The sequence below is a fragment of the Neophocaena asiaeorientalis genome, unplaced genomic scaffold (genome assembly GCF_003031525.2).
Source record: "Neophocaena asiaeorientalis asiaeorientalis breed wild unplaced genomic scaffold, Neophocaena_asiaeorientalis_V1.1 scaffold82, whole genome shotgun sequence".
In the NCBI taxonomy this organism is placed as follows: domain Eukaryota; kingdom Metazoa; phylum Chordata; class Mammalia; order Artiodactyla; family Phocoenidae; genus Neophocaena; species Neophocaena asiaeorientalis.
This window is the reverse complement of record NW_020173068.1, coordinates 2,816,228-2,841,882: the sequence shown is the minus strand read 5'-3', so window position 1 is coordinate 2,841,882 and position 25,655 is coordinate 2,816,228. Positions and strand designations below refer to the sequence as shown.

The 25,655-nt window shown below is 54.6% G+C and overlaps 2 protein-coding genes across 2 annotated transcripts in view; one reads left to right on the top strand and one right to left on the bottom strand.

Moving 5' to 3' along the window:
• Positions 1–1,897: 1,897 nt before the first annotated feature.
• On the top strand, positions 1,898–11,471 carry SNPH (syntaphilin). The gene is made up of 4 exons (XM_024743274.1): positions 1,898–1,962; positions 2,649–2,756; positions 7,043–7,192; positions 10,283–11,471. The coding sequence occupies exons 1-4, from the start codon at positions 1,913–1,915 to the stop codon at positions 11,463–11,465; spliced, it is 1,491 nt and encodes a 496-aa protein (XP_024599042.1). The 5' UTR covers positions 1,898–1,912; the 3' UTR covers positions 11,466–11,471.
• A 3,798-nt stretch (positions 11,472–15,269) lies between these two features.
• Positions 15,270–25,655, bottom strand: part of SDCBP2 (syndecan binding protein 2) — an 18,571-nt gene continuing 8,185 nt past the window's right edge. Inside the window, exons 2-9 of the mRNA XM_024743198.1 lie at positions 24,645–24,783; positions 23,912–23,978; positions 23,179–23,279; positions 19,236–19,394; positions 18,400–18,575; positions 18,149–18,320; positions 16,048–16,139; positions 15,270–15,789 (exon numbers count right to left, since the gene is read on the bottom strand). Of these exons, the coding sequence (XP_024598966.1) occupies positions 15,735–15,789; positions 16,048–16,139; positions 18,149–18,320; positions 18,400–18,575; positions 19,236–19,394; positions 23,179–23,279; positions 23,912–23,978; positions 24,645–24,698 (876 nt within the window). The 5' untranslated portion in view covers positions 24,699–24,783 and the 3' untranslated portion in view covers positions 15,270–15,734. The remainder of the gene's footprint in view (positions 15,790–16,047; positions 16,140–18,148; positions 18,321–18,399; positions 18,576–19,235; positions 19,395–23,178; positions 23,280–23,911; positions 23,979–24,644; positions 24,784–25,655) is intronic.

Genomic DNA, 25,655 nt, shown 5'->3' with positions numbered 1-25,655 from the left:
CCCACGAGCAAGGACTGTCAGCCCCTCCCAAGCTGCTCCTAGTTGAGGCCCTCCTGTGCCCAGGAGGTGGTGAGCCATTGGTGGCCTTCCTGGCAAGTGTGGAGTAGCACTGTTGTCCCCTCAGCCCCTGTCTCACTGTTCCTCCTCCGGAAGCCGGCCCTGCAGTTCCAGGAGGCCCCGCCTGGGCAGTTGGGGCATGGTGGGTGGGATGCATCGCCAAGCTGGGGCGAGCAGCTCAGGTGACAGGTGGGGTGTCGGCGGCTCCTGTGCCTGGCACCTGACACCTCTAGGCAGACAATGCTGGCAATGTCCGAGCCCTCCAGGGAACACGCCACGTCTGTGTCACAGCCAGGAAACAGGCCACCTGAGTAGTGCCGTTGTCCACTCAGGACGCAGCCCCGCCGCTGGCCGGGATGACCGGGATCCCCAGAGGCCCTGACGTGGGAAGGGGTGGTGCCCTGGGCAGGGGCTCTGGGGTTTGAGACCCAGCCCCTCAGCATCTGGTGTTGGCCTGGTTCAGCTGTTGGCCCTGCCACACGGGGTCTGGGACTTGGGCAGGCCGTTCCCTCTCGGGTTCCTCATCTGTAAAGGGACTAATCACAGCACTTCCTCATAGGGTTGTTGGGAGGAGTCGATGGCATAATGTACGTAATGTGGTTGGCACGGGGTCTGGTGTGGAGCAGGGCTTGGTCACTGCTTCTCTCCCCGCATGGGGGAAGGTCCAGCACACTGTGTCCTTGGCTGAATCTCCTGTAACCCAGGCTACTGTCCTTAGTTCTCGCTCTGAGCGTGGAAGGAGGGGACTAGGGTCTCTGGAGCTGGCACAGCACTAGCACATTGGCTGCAAAGAGCCCAGGCCTCTCCACCTCGGACTCCAGGAGCTCTGGGCTAATGCCCTGTGCAGGCCTCCTTCCACAGCAGCCAACACCAGCCCAGGATGGGGCCTCTCCCCTCCTTAAACTTCTGTAGGGCTGGCTGCCCTTGGAGCCCAAACCTCTACCCAGGAAAGGGGCCTTGGGATTCCTGGGCAGGAGGCCAGGTCCGAGTCTCTCTACTGATTTGTCAAGAGGGCCGAGGATGGATCTCTGCAGGCATGGTCACTTCCTACTGGGTCCAGCCTACAGAGACACGCCCTGGGAGCAGGGAGGAGTCCTCGTCTCCCATCTGTCTCCTTCCTCATTTGCTCTGAGCCTGTGCCCTGAGTTCCTGGTGCACCCCGCGATGAGCATGAGCATTTGCATGGATGGGCGTGGCCATGCCTGTGTGCAGCGTGTGGGCAGTGGGGGGCGGGGCAGGCGAGGGCTGCATGTCCTGCATCGTGGGCAGGCCCCCTGAGCACGTTCACTGAGCCACGTGTGGCATGCCTTGGAATGGAGGGGACGTGGTACCTTTTCATATCCGCGTGTATCCATATGTCTTTCTACACGTGTGTGGTGTGTTGGTCTGTCTTATCTCCCCTGTAGACGGGAAGCCCCGAGCCACGCACCAGCGGGCACTGTGAGAAGGTGACATCGAGACTAGCGCAGCCTAACCTGGGGTTCCTGGTCCCGCTCCAGGAGGCCTCCAGTCTGCAGCCTCCGCCGAGGGAGGATTGACCAGCGTGGGGGTGGGGGTCCGAGAGTCAGGGGTCTGGGGGCCTGGCTTATAGCTTAGAGGACTCAGTGCTGGGCCGAGCCAATTAGGAGGCCCGGCCCCAGTGTCGGTGACCTTGGGTGAGGCCTTTGCTCTCTCTGGCGCACACTCGCTCATGTGGAGGACACGGGGTTGGACTGATGATTTCTGCCCGCCCTGAGGCTCTGAAGATCATGATTTTTAAGTCGGGTGGTGGGGTGAGAGCCTGCTAATTTGTTGGTGGAGGCAGCTGTGGCTGGGGACACCGCCCATCCCGCCCCTCACCCGGACCCACAGCCTCATGGCCATGTCCCTGCCAGGCAGTAGACGGGCCTCTGCTGGATCCCGCAGGTGAGTTTCCCCGATGCCCGGAGCCTTGGCCTCTGAAGGTGGGGGCAGGGAGGGTCTCTGTCTCCAGTCCAACACCGGCTTGTTTTTGAGCAAGTTGTTGCCCCAGTTTTCCCATCTTTAAAATGGGTTTGCTGACACTGGCCTCAGGAACTATTTATGGGCTCAAATGACACAGTGGGTATAAAAGTTCTCTGAAGACTTAAACCATTGGATCCCTGCCGTCACCAGTATTGTTGTTCGATCTTCACAGTTACTGCAGGGACGGCATGCAGCCTTCCACCCAGGCTCCCCTGGCCTCCCCGTGCGCCCCTGCTCCTGTCCCTCCTCCTGCCTGCCCCATTCCTCTCCACCTCTGTTTCAGTCCGTGCAGGGACCTTTCCCTCTGGGCTTGGGGGACCCTGGAAGTTGAGGACCCTTGGTAGGGGTAGCTGGGACCCCACCCTTGGCCCGCAGCCCTGCTCAGCCTTCTGGGGAGTCCTGAGGACCGGCCTCCTTCTGGTTTTCCACCTTGATTTGCACTGTCTGTTCTGTCACCCCTGTCTGTGCATCCCCCCGCCATGCTTCTCTCCCCGGCGGTGACCCTGAAGTGGGGGCCCTTTGGGCCGCAGCGGCCTGGCGGTGTTCGCCCAGTGTCCGCGGCTGCCCACCAGCCAGAACGAGCACCTGCCTCTTCTTCCTGCCTCCAGGCGCACCTCTCCCCCCGTGAGCGTGCGGGATGCCCACGGCGCCTCTTCCCTCAGCAGCAGCAGTAACTCGGGCTCCTGCAAGGGAAGTGACAGCAGCCCCACGCCCAGGTAACCAGCTGCTCCCTCCCACCCGGCCTGGCCAAGCTGGCTGGAACCCTGAGTGCCCTGGGGGTCGGGGGAGGTGGGCGTTCTAACCATCCCCGACTCTAGCACACTTCCCCGCTGTGTGACCTTGAGCAGGTCACTTCTCTCTGAGCCTCAGTTCCCATCTGTAAGATGGGTGTGATCATACCCAGCTGCACATAACCAAAGTCAGTAGCTGAGACAAACTGGGGATGATGCTTTCAAAACAAGGGGCCAGAGGCGGGCAGCTCCCCGAAGTGTCAGGCACCCCATCTCCACCATCCTTGGTGTACAGCTGGCTCCTACACCTCCAGGCATCAGGTCAGCATCCAGGAAGGAAGAAGGTGGAAAGACCAAAGCCCCTGAACCCCCAGAGACTCGTGTTTTTGAGACAGGACACGTTGCCCAGGAAATTCTGTCTATGCTGTGCTGGCTGGTGCCAGGTATGACTGGCCACAGGGAGAGTTAGTGGTTCCCAGTGTAGGGCCACCCAAGCAAACTGGGAGTTCTGTTGGAGAAAAGGCAAGAATGGATATTGGGAGGCAACTCATGGCGTCCGCCAGCCTGCTCTTCCAGGTGGCACACTGTGAGGGTGGCAGACTGGAGTGGTTCTAGAAAGTGAAGTGTGCTACAAGTGCAGCATGTGCTTTGGGCTCTCAGCAAAGAGGAAAGGCAGGAGACGGGTAAGGAGAGCAGTGGGTCCTCAGAGACCAGGACGTGCAGGCTGTGATGGCGGCGCCCATCCTGCTTCCCAGGAGCGCGAGGGGGGAGCACGGGCTTAGGATGTGATTCAGTCTGAGTCTCCACTCCCTCATCTGTAAAGTGGAGCTCACAACCCGGAGGCTTCAGGGAGCTGATATCTGCGCCCACCACACGCTGCTGCTGGCCCGTAACGCGTAACCGCTCTCATTAGGACTTTGGTTCAACTTGAGAATCGTAGGCAAGAGAAGGCCAGGAGACTCTGGCCTGCAGCTCCCATGGCCAGAGCTCCTCCTGGGAAGGCTTGTCTTGAGTGAGCGTCATTTGTGTGACCAGATCACACTGAGGCGGCAGTTCTAAGTTTTCCACCATGACACGCATGATGGGTGACACACATATGCCGGACCCATGACCCAGCATCCTGTCTGTAACTGCCCCCAGAACGGGGGTGGTGGTGGTGTGTGAGTGAGATTGATGATGCATTAATTTACCTTTTGAAAAGTGTATAGTTGGCAACTTTAATACTTTTTTATTGGTAGCAGATTTTTGCCACACATGTCATAACTGCAACCCATGGGGGCAGTCCCAACCCTGAGGCTGAGAGCTGCTTCCATGCAAGGGTCTCCTTGCCACCATCCGAGTTGCTGGTGAGCAGTGCCTCGGCTCTGCCAGGTGTTCCAAGGTGTGAATAGCTGAGGGACATGAATTGTAGTATACTTCTCTTCTCAGGTACGTATAGTATATATGTAAATATATACTATATTAAAAAATATTTTTCCCACAAAGAGCTAGTGACTAAAAATATATGAGTGTTAAATGTTATATTGAGAAGGAAAACTCGTGAAAGCATATGGAAAAAAGTTAAAATATTTACTTCCTTTATAATCCTCAGCTCTTACTAGTTTAGGTAATCCTGGTTCCTCTACCCCGGCACAGGGAAAAGGCCTCTTTTTCTCACCACAGCTCTGGGTCCCTCTCGTCATAGCCTTTGCAGGGCACCAGGATGTCTACTGGCGTAACACGTGGGGCTCAGGGCCCTTGCTGGCTTCCTCTCTTTTGGAAGGAGATTTCTTAGAGCCCATCAGAGGGGACCCTAGGGTCCCACCCGACACCGTGCCTCTTCCCCTTGCCACACAGAAAACAAGCCAGTGTGTGACCTGACTTGAGTTAAACTTAGAGGCCAGGAGCTGAGCGAGTAGAAGAGAATCGTTTCTCTTTCCCTCCACTTCTGTCCACACTTTCTCTTCAACAGTTTACGATTTACAAATACTTTTTCCTCGGTAAACGTTAGACAGCTTCCCCAAAACTTTTAAAACTGCCTCCAACTTGGCTCCTTCAGCAAATGGGCCCCACCAAGGCCTGTCTTTTCTACATCCATAAAATGTGATTGCCTCTTGCTAGACCTGGGACTCCCTGTCCCCTAAAGGAACAGAGTTGGATGGCGGCAAGGCCTCTGCCAAATTGTGTGAGAACACGCCCAGGTGTTTAAGCCAAAATCCAAGAAGGTTTCTTCCCAAACGGAACAGCCGGCAGGAAGCTGTGAGTTGAGGTGGCCTGGCCGTGGTCTGCTGGTGGCATGGGGTGCTCCCCTTCCCTGGGTGAAAGCCTCGGCCCTCCCTCCTCCACTGGGTGGGAATTCTTCCACCTCGGCCCTGGTGGGACCAGGGCATGCTCACCACACACACACACACACACACACACACACACACACACACGCGCGCGCGTGCGCGCGTCTGCACCACCCTGTGCTAGGGTGTTTGTGGCTCCAGGGTACAGCTGTGAACAGGGCAATGTCCAGAGACAGCCAGTGTTCCCGTGTGGGCTCACGTGTGCCCCCAGAGCGTGCACATGCAGATGGAAAGGGTCTGCCTGCGTTTGTGTGAATGTGTTCATGGGCTGGTGTCCTAGAGCAGTTGACCCTGGACCGACCAACAAGGGGGTTGGGGTACTGACCCCTCGTGCAGTTGAAAATCCGCGTATAACTTTTTACTCCCGCAAAACGTAACTGCTAATATCCTACTGTTGGCCAGAAGCCTTCCTGATTACGTAATTAGTTGATTGACATGTATTTGGTGTGTTATATGTATTATAAACTATACAGTAAGCCCCCTACATACAAACGAGTTCTGTTCCAAGAGTGCATTCATTTTAAGTCCAATTTGTTCATAAGTCCCAGAAAATTAGCCTAGGTACCCAACTAACGCAGTTGGCTCTATAGTACTGTACTGTAATAGGTTTATAACACTTGTCACACAAATAATACATAAAAAACAAGCAAACACAAAAAATAAAGAAAACATTTTTAATCTTACAGTACCTGGAAAAGTACACCAGCCATGTGAACTAACTCACGTGATTGGACCTGGGAACACCCGTTCGTCTTTGAAAGTGTGCAACTTGAAGGTTCATATGTAGGGGGACTTACTGTATTCTTACAATAAAGTAAACCAGAGAAAAGAAAATGTTAAGACAATTATAAGGAAAGAATATACACTTATAGCAATATACCGTATTTACTGATACTGTAAGTTTACATTGTTTTTAAAATGAATCATCTGTCAGTACATCAGTACTGTCCTACATGATACAAAACACTGTAGCTGTTACATGTATTACTAAGACTAGACATCAAAAACGAAAAGATCATGTGAAAAAGAAACTCGTATTTATTTACAGGTATCGTGTGCATGCATTGATAACAGAGAAGCTAGCAATGGTTGCCTAGCTTATCTGATGAATGAATCATTATGAAGGTTTTATGGCACGCGGTATTACAGTCATATCCAAAATATGGTATTAGAAACATTGTTACATTTTTCTACAAACCTTTTACCTGTGATGATAGGCTGATAGGCACTTTCTCCAATTGGGAGAGAAAGGCATACTGTAGGGTAATGTGATTCTTTGAAAGCAAAGTTGTAGAACACTAAGAAAACGAACACATTATTAATATTATATCAACTATCCCCCACCTTATGCCAGTGTGAGGACAGGCTGCCACCTTAGTACCAGTCTTGCACACACGATGAATGCTGAGGGGGTAGTGATGATGACAACACGGAAACGGCTCAAACGGTTGCTGCCATACAGTTACTAGATTTTCACATGAAATCACTCATACACATACACAGCGGATAAATCCTGGCCCACCATGCAGGCCCCAGGATAATTACACGGAGGGGGAGACCTCTCCCACCCTCAGCCTTGGTCTCTGGGTTGGGAGAGTGGACACCTGAGCTCTGGGCTGCGGCGCCGGGACTGGGCTGGCGGAGGGGGCGCCACCCCGGGTGGCGCCAGGCTGGTGCACGTGCTCTGTGACGTGTCTCCCCAGCCCAAGCTAGAGGAGCCCTGAGCTCCCCACCCTGACGCTGTGCTCGAAAGAGCCTTAATGAAACCCACCTCCCAAAGGGGCTGCGTGTTCTCGTGCCCACAGGGGCCCCGTGGGGGAGGCCTGGCCCGCAGCGCTCCAGTGGCCAGGGGACCAGGATGGGTAGGCGGGGCCCCTAGCTCCTGGAGGCACAGTGCCTCGCCAGGCCCCTTCCTCCCTCCCTGCTGACAAGCGTCCCCGGCAGGCGCGCCATGAAGTACACGCTGTGCAGTGACAACCATGGCATCAAGCCTCCCACCCCGGAGCAGTACCTGACCCCCCTGCAGCAGAAGGAGGTGTGCATCCGGCATCTGAAGGCCCGGCTGAAGGACACGCAGGACCGGCTCCAGGACCGGTAAGCGGGCGGCCAGGGCCCTGCAGTATCTCTGGGAGGAAGGCGTGGCTGGGGGCTCCTCAGCTGCTCCTTGAAGCATCAGGTAGCTGCTTGGGGCCAGGCTGGGAGCAATTTCCCCTGCGAGGGTCTATTGGGCCTCCCACCCACGGCAGTGCTCTCCCAGTTGTAGCCTGGCAGCCCCATTTGGCCACTTCTCGTGCCCTGGCTCCTTTCTACCTGGGGAGGAGCGGCACAGGGCACTCTTCCTGGCTGACCTGTCTCTGTGGGGGAGAAACAACCCCTTAGCCCTCCTTTGCTTCCTCCCAGGGGGTCACCAGGGGCTCGTGACCCACCAATTCAGGCCCCAGAAGCCTTCCTCCTCATCCACGTATAGATGATGTAAGATCGTGAGAAACCTTCCTCTGAGCTCCCACCCAGCCCAGGGGTCTCCCAGGAGCCCCCGTGGGCCCGTCTGAGCTCGTTCTCCAGACCTGATCCTCCCGGCCTCCCCGTTTCCAGGCTGGCGGCTTCATCTTTATGATCGAAGCTTCAGGGCTGCCCTCTGATCTCTTCGTCACCTACCCGTCTTCTCCAGACTGTGTCAATTCAGATACGCAGCCGACTGTGAGCTGGACAGGGTGCCGTGCAGGGCGCTGGAGGGCAGGCGGGGAGGCCACCACTACCACGCCTTCCTTCATCTTTTCTTTCTTTCGTTCTTTGTAATATAACTGCTTTATTGTGATGTAATTCACATACCATACAGTTCACCTATCTAAAGTAAACAATTCACTGATTTTTAGTGTATTCACAGAACGGTGCAACCATCAACAGTATCTAATTCTAGAACAGTTCCATCACTCCAGAAAGAAACCCTGTTCCCAGTAACAATCACGCTCCATCTCTCCCCAGCCACGCCGTCCCTGGCAACCACTAATCTTTCTGCCTCTGTGGATTTGTCTATTATATTCCATGTAAATTGGAGCACACAGTGAACGTGACCGTGTCTCTCTTGACCAGAGCTCTGCCAGGTAGCTGATCCAGTTTGTATCTGTTGTGTTTTTGAACTTGGGGAGGGTAGAGGTGGCATTCTGTGGACCTCCTTGTCTGTAGAGCTAGGATTTCTATTTATATTTCCCACTGTCTTCTCACTGATGCCCTGCGTCTGCTTGGCCATTTACACTGATGTCCTCAGGAAGCAGACAGCCCATCTCCCTGCTTCCTTTCTAGGGCTGCCCTGTGGCTCAGAGCAGACAGTCTGCCCTGTGTGGTTTGGGCAGGACGCCCTGTAGTGGACACGCCTGCACCTCAGCTCCCCGGCCTCTCCACCTGATACTCTTGTAGTACCTGTGGCCATTCTGTACTTGCTGTATTGTCAGCCTCCTCACAGGCTCTGAACATTCAGTCTGATACGTCTCATTCCCGCAGTAGCCTACTTCCTCCTCAAAGAAGGAGCTCTGCTTCTACACTCTGTGCTTTCATATATTGTGTCCCCACTTCTAAGATACCCTTTCTCTCATCTTGCTCCCTTGGAAAACTCATCCTATAAGACCCAGTTCAAATGTAACATCCTGCAGCCCCCTGAGACCTAGACAGGGCTGGGAAGCCATAGCTCTGGGGTCCTGCTGGCTCCCAGGAGGAGTGGGGCCCAGCTGAGCTGAGCATGCCCAGTCCCTCCTTTCAAACTCACTCTTCCCGCCAGGGCTCAGAGTCAGTGAGGAGGGTTATCCTAGAATGAGCCCCCCCCACCCTGAGGCAGGAGGAATGAACGCTATCCCCACACCTGTGGGGATGTCTGTTATCATGGCCCTTGAGCAGCTCCAGGTTCCTGCTGCCATCCCACGTCCATCACCAAGCTGTATCCTGTAGGGCAGCCCTTCCCCTCCTTCCCCTTCCAGTTGATGCCATTGCTGACCTTGTGGCCACTGCAGCCCTGCAGGCCCAGTCCCTTCAGTGTTTTGTGGAGTGAGATTCCTGGGCCCATTTCCTGAATTTCTAATTTGACTTTGAAAAGTGCATGGTGCTTGATCTGGGTTGGTCGCTCTGCTGGACTCATAAAATCCAAAGTGATTGGATTTTATTTGTGTGTGAATGTAGGGTTTGGGCTGAGTGGCTGCGTGTGGGCCGGATCACTAAGACGTTTGCCGAAGGAGGAGCACCCAGGGTGGGAGTTCAGCCCCATGAAGGAGTCTCCTCCTTTCTCACTGCTTTTGGTCCATCCTGTTCAGTCTCACCCTGGCTTCACCTCTGGACTTGATGGCATCATTTTCTACTTCACCTCCTTCCCCTGCGCCCCCTGGATTCATCTGTGCCTCAGGGATTTTAAAAGCCTGCGAGTGTCTGGACAAGAGTCCTCTGACCGTCTCGTTTACCTGCTGTTGCCTCTTCTTTCGGGAATAGCTCTGTGCCTTTTCCGGCAATCTTCTGGGTCTTCCCTCTCTACGGTAGATACAGAGAGGAAGCATCTAGCATGGATAAAAGACAGCCACTCTGTTCTCATCATTCTCCTGATTCATCCACCACTTCTCATCCCTCCACCTGAGGGAAGACGTAAAATTATCAGCTACATTCAAGGCAGTAATTTCTCTCATAAAAACAGAGTGGATCATCACTCTGTCCCCGGGGTCTCTGGCCAAGTAGCCCTCCATTGAAAATTTCCACCACCGGCTTTTGTAGGAGGCCACATCCATTTCTGCAGAGTAGAGATTTTAGGTTTAGTTTTATGTTAAGACTTGTAAATGGGTGTATTAAGTTTTTATAGCAGTAGCATCTTTAAACTGAGAATCTTTATCGTCTGCTGTCTTCTCTGGGTAGTGGATATAAATGTGGACAGTTGTCTGCATTTTGGCTCTAGGGGGTGGGAAGGAGATGGTGGCTCATTCTTGCCCCTGAAGAGGAGGTCTCTCGTGCCCTGAGCCCTGGCCCCTCTCCCATCCCCACTGCTTCCCCGATGGAATAAAGAGGGTGAGGGAGGAACTCTGAGTCGTTCCTTTGTTTTCAGCTCTGAGGGGCAGCAGCAAAGGCCCTGTGTCCTTGGGGACAGCCCCCTCCTTGTCTGTCCTTGGTGATGGTGACAGGCCAGGCGGTGAGCACGTGTGCCTCATCTGCTCACAGGGACACGGAGATCGATGACCTGAAGATGCAGCTGTCGCGCATGCAGGAGGACTGGATCGAGGAGGAGTGCCACCGCGTGGAGGCCCAGCTGGCCCTGAAGGAGGCCCGCAAGGAGATCAAGCAGCTCAAGCAGGTCATCGACACCGTCAAGAACAACCTGATTGACAAGGACAAGGGGCTGCAGAAGTACTTCGTGGACATCAACATCCAGAACAAGAAGCTGGAGACGCTGCTGCACAGCATGGAGGTGGCCCAGAACGGCTTCGCCAAGGAGGACGGCGCCGCCGAGTCGGCCGGCGGGTCCCCCGCCCGCTCCCTTACCCGTAGCTCCACCTACACAAAGCTGAGCGACCCCGCTGTCTGCGGCGACCGCCTGCCGGGTGACCACCCAGGCGCCTCTGTGGAGGACGGGGCTGACAGTGGCTTCGTGGCGACCGACGACACTCTGAGCCGGACGGATGCACTGGAGGCCAGCAGCCTGCTATCTTCGGGGGTGGACTGCGGCCCCGAGGAGGGCTCCTCGCTGCACGGCTCCTTCAGCCTGGGCCCCCGCTTCCCCGCCAGCAACACCTACGAGAAGCTGCTGTGCGGCACGGAGGCTGGCGTGCAGGCCAGCTGCATGCAGGAGCGCGCCATCCAGACGGACTTCGTGCAGTACCAGCCGGACCTGGACACCATCCTGGAGAAAGTGACCAAGGCCCAGGTCTGCGGGACAGCCCCCAAGTCAGGGGACAGGTGCCCGGAGTTGGATCCCCACCCCCTGGGGCCCAGAGACCCCAACTCTGCAGTGGTGGTGACGGTGGGTGACGAGCTCGAGGCCCCGGAGCCCATCACGCGGGGGCCCACCCCACACCACCCTGGTGCCAACCCCAACCCGTCGGTGAGCGTGGCGTGCCCCGTGGAAGAGGAGGAGGAGGCGGCCGCAGCCGAGGAGGAGCCCAAGAGCTACTGGAGCCGCCACTATATCGTGGATCTGCTGGCGGTGGTGGTGCCAGCCGTGCCCACGGTGGCCTGGCTCTGCCGCTCCCAGCGGCGCCAGGGCCAGCCCATTTACAACATCAGCTCCCTGCTGCGGGGCTGCTGCACCGTGGCCTTGCACTCCATCCGCAGGATCAGCTGTCGCTCGCTGAGCCAGCAGGGCCCAAGCGCCAGCACTGCTGCAGGCGGCAGCTCGCAGCCCTGAGGCCCCATCCCGGCCCGGGCTCCGGAGGCCTGACTACCGATTGTAGGGGTGCCGTCCTCCCTCTCGCACCTTCCCGTGGGGCATCATCTTATTTATTTAGTTTTGGGTTTGGAGGTGGTGTTTTCAGAATGGTAACAGTGTCAGGGGCTGGGAGCGGGGGGTGGGGGAAGGTGTCCCAAAACTGCAACAGGAGAGAAGGGAAGAGAGACCAAGGGCAGGGAGGCACAGGGATGGGACACACTGCAGAGAAAGAAGGTGGTGAGGCCCCCAACCTGGCCCCCCTGCCCACCTGGCCTCTCACACAGGGCAGCCCCTGCTCAGGAAGTCTCTGCTGTGCTGATCTGGGGAGGCCGGGCTTAACTTGTGTGCCAAGCCTCCCCGTCCCCCACCCCCGTGTCCTGTCCAGTTCCCTGCCCACCCCAAGCCTTCTCTCCCAAGCCACCCCTTGCCCTCAGCCCAGGCTTCTGGGCCGGTATTACCTCCTCAGATGGAGGCAGCTGCGACCCAAAGTACAGGCAACTGACCGGGACTCCGAGCGGGTCTGGAACCACTTGGCCTGGGCTGAGCTCCATCCCCTTCCGGCTGCTCCCCGCTTTGGGAGCACGGTCAAGGCCATGGGCTGGAGGAAAGATGGTGATGGTCAGAGGGCGGTGTGGGTTCTGTGTCTGTCTGTTCGTCCCAGAGCTTCCCCACATCTGTTTTCCTCCTGGCGCTTCTGAGTGTGTCAGATAATTTTGTGAGAGCCAGACAGGCGAGTGCCGGGGTGGGAACGCTAGCCTGAGCCCAGCTCCTGTCTGGAGACGATGCCAACAGGAAAGGAGGAGGCGGGGGCTGGCAGCTTAAGGGGGCAGCTCCAGCCTTCTGAGACAGGGCCCTGCAGCCTGGGAGGCAGGGCTGGACTCAGCAACCACCAGCTGACTGCTCCAGGTCTGACTGCCCTGGAGCTCGCCCTGGTTTATCCGGGGACCTTAGGGCCGACTTCTGCTTTGCACTGTGTTCACTTTGGGGCTTGCTTCTCACGCGTCCCAGGGTCTCCTGTGAGGTGGCTGCTTGCTTTCTAGGATGAGGATTCCTAAATCTTACACCTTTCTGCCTCTGAGGGGAATTCCAGCGGGATGAATGGCAAGATGAGGTTTTGAAGCCATGATGTCCGTCCAGGCCTAAGCAGGGTGTCCTGGGATGTTTCCCAGGTAGGGGGTGGAGTGGGGCTCCCAGCCCAAGCCCAGTCAGCCTGGGAAGGTTCACTGGCCCCCCACTCCTTCCCCGGGACCACATCTAGGTCCCTCTGCAAAGCTGCTGACATGTTATTTGCATTATTATTTTACAGAGTAAACCCATTCCTCTTCCTCTGTAGGGCTTATACCTATCTCGTCATCCCACCCACTCTTCAGAGTTAGGCCCTACATTGTGGCGGGGGGAGGGTGTGGTTGGGACCCTGTATCTCACTCACCCCTCTGGCCTAGGGGCCACTCTGGTTCTGCCAAGGTTGCTTGCCCACCCCCGCTGCTCCGACAGCTGTTGCCTGACGCATGGGCTCTGCCCTTCCTCTCTGTGCCACCTACTTGAGGGGGGATGCCTGCATGCACTTGGGGTGGGCAGCCGGCCCAGCCATCGTGGGGAGAGCCCCTCTGCCACGCGCTTTGTGCCTCCAAAGCTCCCCTTCCTCGCTCTGGGCCTCAGACCTGCCATCCTTTGTGGAGCACCCCTCTACCCCAGTCGAACCAAACCCAAACTCTGGGGGCCGGGCAGGGCTGCCCCACAGGACCTGGGGATCGTGACGTGGAGGGGCAGTGGAAAAACCCAATCCAAAGCCAAGCCAGGACTGGCTGCGGACCCCGCCTCCCGTGCCGCGTAATCACGGAGCTGCGTGGTGTCTCCTTAGAAATAGTCAAAAGCTTTGCCGAGAAAATAAATGTATGACTATTATATTTGACAACATAAAATTTATATATTTTTCACCACTGGAATCTAGTCGAGCTGCGTAGCCCCTCTGCTCCGGTCTGCGTCTTGCTGTCTGTGGCCTTCCTACTGTGTCTTGTGTTTTGATGGACGTGGTCAGGGCCGGGGCTGTGGTCCGTTCTGTCCCTGATGCTGGAGGAGCCACTCGTGAAGAGCGTGGACCGAGGACTGTGGACAAGGTGAGCGGAGCTGGCACCGCCCTCTGCTCCTGCTGTGGCTCAAGACCTGCCTGTCTGGTCAGAGGGCCTCCAGCCCACAGTGTTGGGGGTGCCTCTCTTTTGGGGGATCTGGTGGGACCTTGACGGGCTTTGCCTCTTGTCGGTGGAGGAGGCAGCTCTCTGGCCCAGGCCTGGGACAGACGCTGGGACCGTGTCGGCCAGGCCCCGGCTTGTGCGTGTGTGTGTGTGTGTGCGCTCGGTATCCTGCATCTATGCAAAAGGGGCAGCGCTGCCTGGGCAGCTCCCAGGGGCGGAGGCGGAGGCGCAGCGGCCCACGGGCTCAGGCTCCAAGCCCTGACTGCAGGACACAGGATGTGGGACCAGGAAGCAAGGCCAGCGCCCGGGGGCCTCCCGCTAAGTGCTCATCCTCCAAGGCTCCCCTTTTCCTTCCTGCTTAATACCACCTCCTGCTGGGCTGTGACCTTTCCCTCCCGCCGGGCTGTGACCTTTCCCTCCCGCCCTCCGCTTCTGCAGCAGAGATCTTTGGGGTCTCCCCTGTCCCCAGCCTCTGGCCAGAGCTGATTAGATCCTAAGGGACCGTGTTCTCAGGAACCACCTTCTGGAACTGCTGGTCCCTTGGGGTCCCACCTCCAGAAGTGGCTTCTCCTAAGCTATAAGGTCCAGGCCAGAGCTGCTTTGCTGCTCCTCTCGTCCAGGCTCAAAGCAGAAATCAGTCTGGGGCCGGGACTCTGCTCAGAGAGCTGGCCTCAAATGGAGTTTATCCCAAATATCTCCCAAGGGGATAACTTAGCTTTTCACTGAATACCCTTCCCAGTCGCCACTAGCACAGGGGTATCTGGCAGCACCTTGGGGGGTGGGGTGGGGGCAGATGACAAGCTTCTGGGGTAAAGGCCTACAGAGGGGCCTCTGCCCAGGGAAATCATTACCCCCTCTGACCTAGGAATCAGTGCACACAAGTCACAGTGCACTGCTACATTCAGCCATGCCCTTGACAGAGAATTCAGGGGATACAGGAAGGGGGGAGGTGGGGAGGGGTCTTCACTTTTGTCTTCTTTGTCCTTTTGATCAGACAGAGTTGTACCTACAGCAGACAGCTCTGAATTAAAGCATGAAAACACAACAAGATCCTTGGCCTGTTTTCTTTATATTGTGTCTTTTGGGGGTGGGGGCGAGGGGGATGAAGGGGGCTCACACTTGTCCCCACCTGCATGGGGGTCATAACACGCATCCTGGGAAAAGCTGAGCAGACAGATCTTCCTGAGGTTGAGGGAACCAGAGAGCTGCGTGCTTCTGACTCCCCCCCAGGGGGTCACTTGGCGCACCCCACGCCCCCCGTCAGACCCGTGGGGCCCTGTAAGTGCACGTGTTCCATCCTCTCCAGCACCCTTGAAGTGGTCCTCACGCCCGTTCTGCAGATGCGGAAGCCAGCTGCAGTCGCTGGGCAGGGGTGCGCAAAAGCCAGGGCCCCCTTCCAGGGCCCCACACTGTCCCCCTCTAGTCACCCATGCCCCGGACCGGCGGCATGTGACGGTGGCAAAGCCCAGTCACTGCTCTCAGAGGCAATATGTAGCAAAGGCCTTGGTCTCACCACTGCTTAAAAGAAAACCAGCTCTGGCATGTCATGAGACAGAAGATTCTGGAATTTCAGTTACTTTTGAGGAAGGGATTTTATGTAAAATCAAATCTTTATTCAAAGACAGTGACGGGTTATAACTAAATACAGTTTGTGACAAAGAACAACTAAAGGAAAAAGAAACAATTCTCCCAAAAAAATGTATTTGTTCTCTCAAACCGTGGAAATGTTTTTACTGGTAGAGGCAAAAGTTTGAAAGGGACCCAGCTGCAACTTTAGGAAGTGTTTAGTCGGCCTGCCTACGTGCCCAGCATTTAAATCGGCTCAGAGAATCACTGCCTGTGGGCCCTGCCCCTGCCTTAGCCCAGTTAAGAGGCTGAGGCTCCAAGGAGGCCAGTGTGTATAAAGGACAGGCCCATGTGATCCAATGTTGCCCCACCCAGAACGCGCCCGCCTCGAGACAGCCCCGCCCCCAGGCAGAGGCCTCCACAGTCTGTCCCCTGAGGACTCTCCCTTTCCTGCTGGAGGGTGAGAGGGCTGAGCTGCTCTCCCGTGGCTTCAGATGTCAGGGATGGAGTGGTCCATGGTGTGGTGGAGCAGGGCTGGGGACAACCTAGATACAGCAGCAAGGACAGTCGCCAACACTGGCAGCACCTTCCCCCATCCCCGCAAAGCCTGTGCATGCCTTGTGGACCCTCACTTCCGAGTCTAAGACCTTCAAATCACCAGAAGCCACTGGCTAGCGTGAAGGGAGGCAAGGGCAGGAGAGCAGAGGGCAGGCTGGTCTGGGCTCTGCAGGAGCCTTGAGGAAGCCGGGGTGGACGGGAGGTGGGGAGCTGAGGGGCGAGGGGCAGGAGGGGACCAGCCTTACTTTCTGACCATGTGCGCATAGATCACAGTGGGGATGATGGCCAGGTTGATGACGTTCCCGGCTGTGGCCAGAATCTCCGTGACTTCTTTGTCCTGGAGAAGGGGTGAGTGAGCGGTCACCCCGGGGGCCAGGGGAAACTCTGAAGGCACCTCTGTGGAGAGGTCAGCACGGCCCCCGCTGAAGGATGCCACTGACATTCTGACATCAGGGACAGGGCTGCCCCTCAGGTGAACAAGAACGTGGGCCTCCCACCTGAGGCCCTGTCAGTAAAATGAGCGTGCCCCTCCCCCCCTCAGCTCGAGGGCCTGTGTGGGCCTGACACCTAACAGGGCCTCACAAACGTGACTTTCCCCAAAGAGCCCTGGGAATCTCACCAAGCACACACGTATGCCGTTTCCCAGGACCCCGTCACACTCGGGTTCTGGACCCAAAGCACAAAGAGAATAACCGTGCAGTGGGGGCACAGCAGGGGCTCCCCCACCCTCTTCCCTGGGCTCCTGTCAGCCTGAGCCGAGCCCGTGTGGTACTTCTTCCTCTTACATCTTGTCGACTAGTGAAAAGAGAGGCCCGCAGAAGCCATTCAGATCATGGGGAGAACAAGAAACAAAAGGCATCTACACAAAGTGTGCCAAAGAGTCCAAAGACAAACGCTATGGCCACTAGAAGAGCCTCTGGCCCTTACTCAGACACCATGACCTTTACTTTACACAAGTGTCTAACCCAGGTATGTGTTTTCTTAGCTGTTCCAGGATAAATGGGAGAAGATGTGCTAGGTGGGACTAGTGATGGCCACGGAGTAGAAATAGACAGACCTTTGAGAAGATAAATGATCTCAAGAAGCATAGCTATCTGGGGCCATTCAGCAAAGGGACAGGCCCAGTCCTTAGAGCCTTACGCCATTGTTTGGTAGGATAACTGATAAGTTCATAGTGAAGCCTTGAACCATCAGTGAGGACGAGAGAATCTGCAGCACATTTTAGAAGGACTGCTCTCCAGAACAGTTAAGAACAAAGAACTGTCATGCTTTGAAAGGAGTGGGCTCACTAACACCCAGTAGAGCCAGCCACTCGGAACTGGTGTGACTGCACTCAGCCTTTTAGCTACAACGGATTCCCTTTGGATTGTCACGCCTGATCCCCAAGGAAGGGGAGAGATGCAGCAGGAGGGATGTCAGACAGACATTAGGAAGGACTTGCTGATCACAGTGCTCATAAGCCAGCAGAACAAGCCTCCAAGGAAGGTGGGGAGACTGTCAAGCACAGGGAGGAAGATGTGCGACAGGAACGGTGATGGTGATGGCCCTTGTGAAGCGGAGGAGAACTGGCTTAAAAGACTGTGCCACCTGTGGAGTGAGATGCCACCGCCCAAGCCACCTCTACCCGGGGAGCCCTACCTGTGAGCCCCAAAGCCCTGGCTGCAGCAGGGCAGGGACCCTCACTCTAAATCACAGCTGGGATGAAGAAGCACTCTCGGTCCTGGTGGTATCAAGTCGGGATAAACCACTCTCACTTATCCAGGGACCAGAAGCGGCGTGACTCATCCTCCTCCAGGGTCCATTCCCCAAGGGCACCCACCCCCGAGTCCAGGTCACAGCACTGGGCCTAGACCACTTGCTCCTTCTGTATTTAAAGATAAAACTCGCCACGCAAACCCCCTTGGGAGGGCAAAAAAAAGAGGTCAGAAATGGACTTCTGAAGAGCAATTTTCTAAAATATTCCTATTACTGAACAAGATCCAGGATACAAACAGAAGTGTCACACAGAGTAGGGAGGTGTCCATGCAGCCAGGAGCCACCTGGGCACCTACGTCCTTACACAGGTCATCAACTCCACCCCCACCCCCACCCCCCGGCTCCCTGTCACACCTCTGGTCTCCACGTGTAAGTAACAATAGCTTATATTTACTGAGCAATTACTTTGTGCATGCACTGTGCTCGAAGCTCTGTGTACCTTGTCACATTGAATCCCTGTAGCAGCCTTAGGATGAGGAACTGAGGCTGGGGTGGGAGCAGCAGCCCACCCGCAGACACGAACCTGCCCACCACCTGGCGTGTCCCAGCCCCTGACGTCCCGGGACAGAGCCGCTGCTCTGCCTAGCTTACCTTCAGCCCAATGACGTTCTGCCCGTTCACCTCGCACACGTAGTGGTTGACTAGGAGCCCGTTGCGGGCCGCAGAACTCCCTTTGACCAAAGAGATGATCTTCCCCTTCTTGATGACGAAGCCGATGTGGCCTGTGCTGTCCTTGTGCATGGTGACGGTCCGCTGGAATGGCCTGGCAGGGACGAACAGTGATCTGAGCCTGGGGCGTGGCTGGGGGTGGACAGAGAGGCTCCTGGGACCCAGCTACTCACCTGTCCCGAACAACCATGACAAGCTTCTCAGCCGACGCCTTCTTCACCACCCGGTGGGCTTTGTCTGTGCTCCACCCGACACAGTTGCGCCCATCAATCTGCAGGATCTGGTCCCCAAAGCGCAGCCCCACCAGGGACGCGGGGGTGTTGGCCTGGACCAGCTGCACAAAGAGCCCCTGGGGGAGGCGGTCCCCACAGTCAGCTCTCCCGGCCCACCATGAGCCCAGCTCCCTCCTCCAAGCTGCTGTTTGCCTCCCGATCCTCCCAGAGCCTGCAGGGCACTGGGACTGCAGCTCTGCGCAGCAGACAAGGGCAACCCCATTTTCCTGGCGAGGAAACACTCCAGGCCACACAGCTAGGGAGCAACGGGGTCAGGAATTCAACCCCAACTGGAGGCTGCACCCCCAACCACTGGACTACAAGGCCTCTCACACTGGCATCCAGGGCCCCCAGCTTCCACTGTCTGCAGACAGCCGCCCAGAAGCCAGATCCCTTTGACTGGGGGGCAAGGAGGCAAGGAGCCCACGGAGGGGCAGGTAGAGGATCCCTGGCGCAACCCAGAGCCAGCCCTCGGGCCTTGTAGGAGGGGCTTGAGAGGAAGAGCCTGGCCTAGGGGTCAGGTGGGCCTCGGCTCCCAGCCCGCGCAGCCCCTTCCTTACTGTGGCTGGGGCTCCCCGCTCTGCCTCCTCTCCCGCTGGTGGACGAGGCGGCCAGAACCCCGGAGGCGCGCGGAGGAGGGCGGGCAACTCGGGCTGCGGGCAGGCGCTGTCCAGCACGCGGGCTCGCCCTCCGCCCTCCGCGGGGCCCTTCCTCTCCCCCGCGACCCCCAGTCCCACCTTGTCGATGGCCCGCAGCCGCAGCCCCGTCTTGCCGCGCTCGTCCTTGCACAGGTGGATCTCGCGCACCCCGGGCTTGACCTCCCCAGGCAGCACGCCCAAGCTGTTCCCGGACACCGGCGCCACCACCTGGTCCGGTGAGGGGCCCGAGACCGCTGCCTGCAGACATCAGAAGAGCAGGCGGTCAGCCAGCGCCTGGGGCCTCGTGCCACAAGAGTCCCCGGGGTGGGAGCAGGGATGGGGTAAGGAGAATGGAGTGGACCCTGGGCCGCAGTCCACCCCAGCTCACACACTTTCCCGCGTGCGGGCGAGAGGGAACATGGCTCAATGACGCCACTAGGGGGCGTCAAAGTCCACACCCCTGAAAAACAGCCGGGAAAGTAGGGAGAGAAGAGAGGACAGGTAAATAGGAAAGGGGTCCTCGTTTTCCAAGGCAAACTGGGGTCAGGAGAAGAGCCCTTTAAAATCCACTTAAAAATAAAAGTTCCACAGAAAATAGTGAACGATGGGGGGAAATGGGCTCAATTTGATCTCTGCCTTGAAAAAAATTAAGGTAAAAGTACCAAAATGAGTGAGTGCTTTCCCCCCTAAGATCTGGAACAAGGTCAGGATGTCCACTCTCACCACTACTATTAAATACAGTAATGGAAAAACTATCCAGAGCAATAAGGCAAGAAAAGGAAATAAAAGGCATATAGATTGGAAAAGAAGACATAAAATGGTCTCTATTTGCAGATGAGATGATACTTCACTAGAAAATTCCAAGGAATCTACAAGTAAACTCCTAGAACTCATAAGTGAGTTCAACAAGGTCACAGGATACAAGACCAACATATACAAAAAAATCAATTGTACTTCTAAATACTAACAATGAACATGTGGAAGCTAAAATTAAAAATACAATACCACTTACAATCACTCAAAAAAAAAAAAAGAAATACTTAGGTGTAAATCTAATAAAACATATGCAGGAATTGTATGCTGGAAATGAAAAAAACACTGATAAAAGATATCAAGGAAGATCTAAATAAATAGAGAGATATTCTGTATTCATGGATTGGGAAAACATAGTAAAGCTGTCAACTGTCCCCAGATTGATGTACAGATTTAATGCAATTCTTATCACAATCTCTACAAGATGTTTTGTAGATACATGCAAGGTTAGTCTAAACTTTCTATGAAAAGACAAAGGAACTAGAATAGCTAAAACTATTCTGATAAAAAGAATAAAACAGGAGAAATCACTCTACCAAATTTCCAGAATTATTATATAGCTACAGTAATTAAGACAGTGTTGTATTGGGGCACGACAGACACATGGATCATGGAGCAGAAGAGAGAATCCAGAAATAGCCTCACACAAGGAGGGGCAACTGCTTCTTAACAGAGGTGCAAGAGGAATCCACTGGAGAAAGAAGAGTCTTTTCAACAGATGGTGAGGGAGCAACTGAACATCCATGGGCAAAATGTGAGCACTGACTCCACAGGTTATACACAAATTAACTCAAATTCAACCATAAATTTAAACATAAAACTATAGCAGTTTTAGAAGAAAGTAAAAGGGAAAATCTTTAGGACCTAGGGCTCAGTACAAAAGTAAAAGGGAAAATCTTTAGGACCTAGGGCTCAGTGAAATTTCTTAGGACACTAAAGCATAATCCACAAAAGAAAAAAATCAATAACTTGGACCTCATCAAAATTAAAGACTTTTTGCTCTGCAAGAAACCCTTTTAATACGATCAAAGGAGAAACTACACAGTGGGAGAAAATATTTACAAATCAAATATCTGACAAAGGACTCTAGAATAAAGTCTCAAATGTTGACTTAGAAAAAACAATCCATTTAGAAAATGAGCAAAAGATATGAAGAAACATTTTACCGAAAAGAATATACAGCTGGTAACTGAGCACATGAAAAGATGTTCAGCATCACTAGCGTTAGGGAAATGCAAATTAAGACAATGATAGGTCAATGCTACACATCTACCATAATGATTAAAATTTAAAATAGTGATAATACCAAATGCTGGCAAGGATGTGAAGAAACTGAAAACACTCATGCATTGCTGGCAGGAAAATAAAATAGCACAGCCATTCTGGAAATAGTTTGGCACTTTCTTTTTTAAAGAATTAACCATACATTTATAACACTACCTAGGAATTGCACTCCTGGGCATTTATCCCAGAGAAACGAAAACTTATATCCGTACAAAAAGCTGTACACAAACATCCATAATAGCTTAGTTTATAATAGACAAAAACTGGAAACAACTAAAATGTCCCTCAAGAGGTTAAACAAACTGGGGGTACAGACACACCATGGAACACAACCCAGCGATAAAAAGGAATGAACTGTTGATACAGGCAACAGCCTCGAAGGATCTCCAGGGCAGGATACTGAGTGGAAAGAGTCCATCTGAAAAAGTCACACACCGCGTGATTCCACTTACATAACCTTCTGAAATGGCAAAATTATAGGGACAAAAACACGCTAGTGGTTGCCAAGGGGCTGCGGATGGTGAGAGGGAGGCTGGGAACGATTATGAAGGGACAACACTAGAGATTAGAGATACCTTTGTGGTGATGACATAGTTCTCTATCTTGATTGCGCTGGTGGTTGCAGGTGATAAAATGACATTGAACCACAGACACACATTGTACCAATGTAAAATGCCTGGTTTTGACGTTATAGTGTAGTTACATAAAACGGAACTACTGGGAAAACTGAGTGACGAGTACAAAGGACTTCTCTATCTTTGCAACTTCCTATGAATTTATGATTACTTAAAAATAAAAAGTTAAAATGAAATAAAATAACTAAAAAATTTTCATTATAAAAATGCATTATCTTTTTTTTTTTTTTTTTTGCGGTACACGGGCCTCTCACTGTTGTGGCCTCTCCCGTTGCGGAGTACAGGCTCCAGATGCACAGGCTCAGCGGCCATGGCTCATGGGCCCAGCCACTCCGCGGCATGTGGGATCTTCCCGGACTGGGGCACGAACCCGTGTCCCCTGCATCGGCAGGCGGACTCTCAACCACTGCTCCACCAGGGAAGCCCTATCTGTAATTTTTAATCAAAATTTAGGTTGTCCTAATTATTGGGCCAAAGAGGGATTAAATCGATGGATTAAAATTGGACTATCTGCAACATGACCTACTTTGCTTCTTGTGTGTACTTCCCTACATGACTGTCAGGAGGGTCATTTTGGAGAAACACCCCAGGGTGTCACCAGTTTTTCTCAGGGTCCCACATGTCCTCATCCTTTCTGATTTTTCCTATGAAATCCTCATTTGTCAGTGTGGCAGTTCTCATCCTCATTTCCATCAATTTCATGAAATCCTGCGGCGGCCTTAGTAAGATTTGCATTCGCACTCTGCAGTCGATTTGCACTGGACCAGGGAGGGGCTGGCAGACAAGGACAGCTGACACATGGTCCGCAGGGAGGCTGGAGCTGATTGGGAGAGGGTTTGGGACTGATTCTATAGGTGAATACATGTTCAGGAGTGAATATTTCAATGTTATGAATTCCTTTGCTCCCTGAAGCCATGTGGAGCAGGAATCAGGCATTATTGTTTAATTTGGGGAGTGGGGCTGGATGACAAGACCCTTCCCACTGGGCTCTGCCTAACCATGCAGCTGCTGTCAAGTCACAGGCAGCCCTTCAGTAGAAGCACCCAGGCTCAGGCCAGGTTTAATGTCCTCCCTTCTCCTCCAGCAGGCTCAGGCCAGCAGGTCAGAGGTCAAAGGGCAGGCAGTGGCCCTTCAGCCCCAAGGCCCGCAGGAAACCACGAAACCCCACAGCACTTTCAATGAAGGCTGAAAATACGAAGCGCCATCAAAAAACAGAGGCGCAGCAACGCTGGGGAAAGAGGAGATTCAAGTCTGTTTAAATGGTAAGACCAAGAAGGAGGGCCCACATCAGGCAAGAGACAAATACCTACACTGGCACCTTCTGGAATCTGAGGCAGGTTCTGCTGGACTTCGTGGCTAGAGAACGAAAGACCCATATAACCTTCCAATTCCGACAGGTTTGGGTACAAAACTGATGGGAAGGGAAGGAAGGAAGAAGAAAGGTGTTACTCCGGGCATGAGATTAGCCACACCTGCCTGGCTCCCAGGTGGTCACTCATTTTTATTAAGAAACAGGGCCTGGGGATGCTGTTTACTCCCAAGAATGCAGTGTACCCCTGAGTTGGCTCTGCCCTCCCAGGAACGCTTGCTGGCACTGTGGGTCCTCCCCTCAGACGGTCTGCTTTCTCCAGGAGCAGCCTGGGACGCTGAGTACCTCATGTATCACTTTGGTGTTCAATTTAACTGACTTTATTTGGCACCGGCCAGACCCGAGGTCAGCTCTGGGGAACTGCATGGTGAGGAGGAGAAGAGCTGGGCCTGAGTTCAAGTTTGCTACCACGGGGCCTGAATCAAGACGGCCACGAGCAGCTCCAGGGCCACCACACACATCCTGGTCTCCACATGCAGCCTTCCTTGGTGGCCCCAAGTCAGGGCGGTCAGTGCCCTCACAAAGCTGCAGGTTTCTCAGTGTCCCCCTCAAAGGGTTCTAGGGAGGGTCAACCTGCATAGTGCCCACAGCTCAGCAGCAGGAAGGAGGCAGGCTCTCAGAAATGTCCAGCAGAGGTCACTCTCAGCCAGGAGAGCCCCAGCCCACTCACTCACCTGACCGCTCGGAGTCTGTTCCCTGCCCTGGCAGGGCGGGCATCCTGGGTACGGCTCTGGCCTCGGCCTGAGGATGGATGGGGAGTGCCAGTCAGCTGTGGCCATGAGCCCCAGAGCCCTTGAGGCCTGGGGCTCCCTGAGGCTGGGGGTCAGGGCATTAGGTATGCTGGCGGCCTGAGGGGGGATGTCCATGACCCTTGGAGTAAATATGGCCTCTGCAGATGTCCACGCTTCTGGAGGGAGGTTCTCCCAGGGGCCCACGACCCACCAAATGTCACAACTCGTTTACTACCTGAGGCAGCCAAGGCAAATTTTTAGTCGAAAAGCCCCCAATTCTCAAAACCCACTAGGACCTCATGTGGGATGGAGGAGAAAAGGGCTTCTGGGGGCTGAGTAGGCCAAACGCCACGGCCACGGGGTTTACTCTGGAAGCTTGTCCTAGAGCATGGGTTCTACACGAACCCGGATGGAAGAAGCACTGGGACAGAGTAGGCACCAGACAGGCCGGTCTGCAGCTGCGTGGTCTTCTCCACCTGCTGTAATTCCATTGCCTTGGCCTCTGGACACCTGCTCTGCTCAGCAGGCCCTGCAGTGGGGACCTGCATGCCCTGGGGCCAGTCAGGAACTCCCAGGGGTCCCCAACACTTGACCCAAGACAAGCCTCCCTTAGCTACCCTGGCGCAATCCAGAAGGCCCCGTCAGGGGACCCCAGGCTTGTAGCCTGGCACTTTACCTGCATGGCTTGGTTCACCTTCAGGTCCTCCAGAGATGGGTACAGGGTGGACATGGCTGCTCTTTGGAACACCCTGCAGGGCACATAGGGTGAGGAGGGCTGAAGGCTGAGAGGAGGCACGGACGTGTGTCACTCAGCACTCTCAGGACGAGAAAGATGCCACAAAGGTATTATTATCCCCATTTTAGAGATGGGGGAGCTGGGATTTGACCCAAAGTCTGTTTGGTTCCCAAGCCCGTGCTCTCAACCCCGCAAAAATCCCATCCCACCATGTTCAACCGACTCTGGGCTTTAGAACCCGAGACCCGGGGTCACCTATAGCACATGCCGACCAGGCAAAGCAGGATTGGGGGCCACGTCCCTCCCCGTCCTGTTTCAAAGGTCAGACAGGCTTATGAGGTCTGATCACTCGAGACCTAGATCCAGTCCAGCTGGTGGGTAGTGAGTACCTGCTGTATACCCGGCCACCGTTAGGGGTTTGCACAGCATCACCCCACAACTACGCAGGGTTCAGTCCAGTGTCAAGTGGGCGGGGACTTAATATTACAACAGAAAGGCAGCAGGCGCTTTAGAAGTCCTCCCCAGCCCCCACACGCCTCTCCATCTCTGGGCATTTGAGCTCCTACTGCATACCAGCCATTTCCGGTCTCACTGGTGACTCTTGATCTTGACCACAATGAGGTAAGGTCAAAGGCAACTCTTAAAAACATGCACACAAACTGTAGCAGGATTTATACACTCAGCAGAGCATTGCTCCAGAGGGAGAAGGAAATGGGGGGAAGCACGATAAACATTTACTGAACGCCTTCTAGCTGTCCAGAGGAGAACCAGGGACCTCGGAGCAAGGTACCAAAAGAAATTCAAAGAAATTACCTCCCAGAAATGCTTTATTTCCTTCCTAGTTGAAATGTGAGGAAGGAGCAGTTTGTCTTTCTGGATTCTTTTCCGTTTACCCACTAACACATTGTCTCTGTCACGTCTCCGGGCCTTTGTTGGGCCAGTTGTCAAGAG

Excerpts from the sequence above, each read along its gene's own strand:
- SNPH (XM_024743274.1), top strand. The coding sequence starts at position 1,913 with ATGGCCATGTCCCTGCCAGGCAGTAGACGGGCCTCTGCTGGATCCCGC. Across the intron at positions 1,963-2,648 it reads GCCTCTGCTGGATCCCGCAG|GCGCACCTCTCCCCCCGTGA; the intron begins GTGAGTTTCCCC and ends TCCTGCCTCCAG. Across the intron at positions 7,193-10,282 it reads CAGGACCGGCTCCAGGACCG|GGACACGGAGATCGATGACC; the intron begins GTAAGCGGGCGG and ends ATCTGCTCACAG.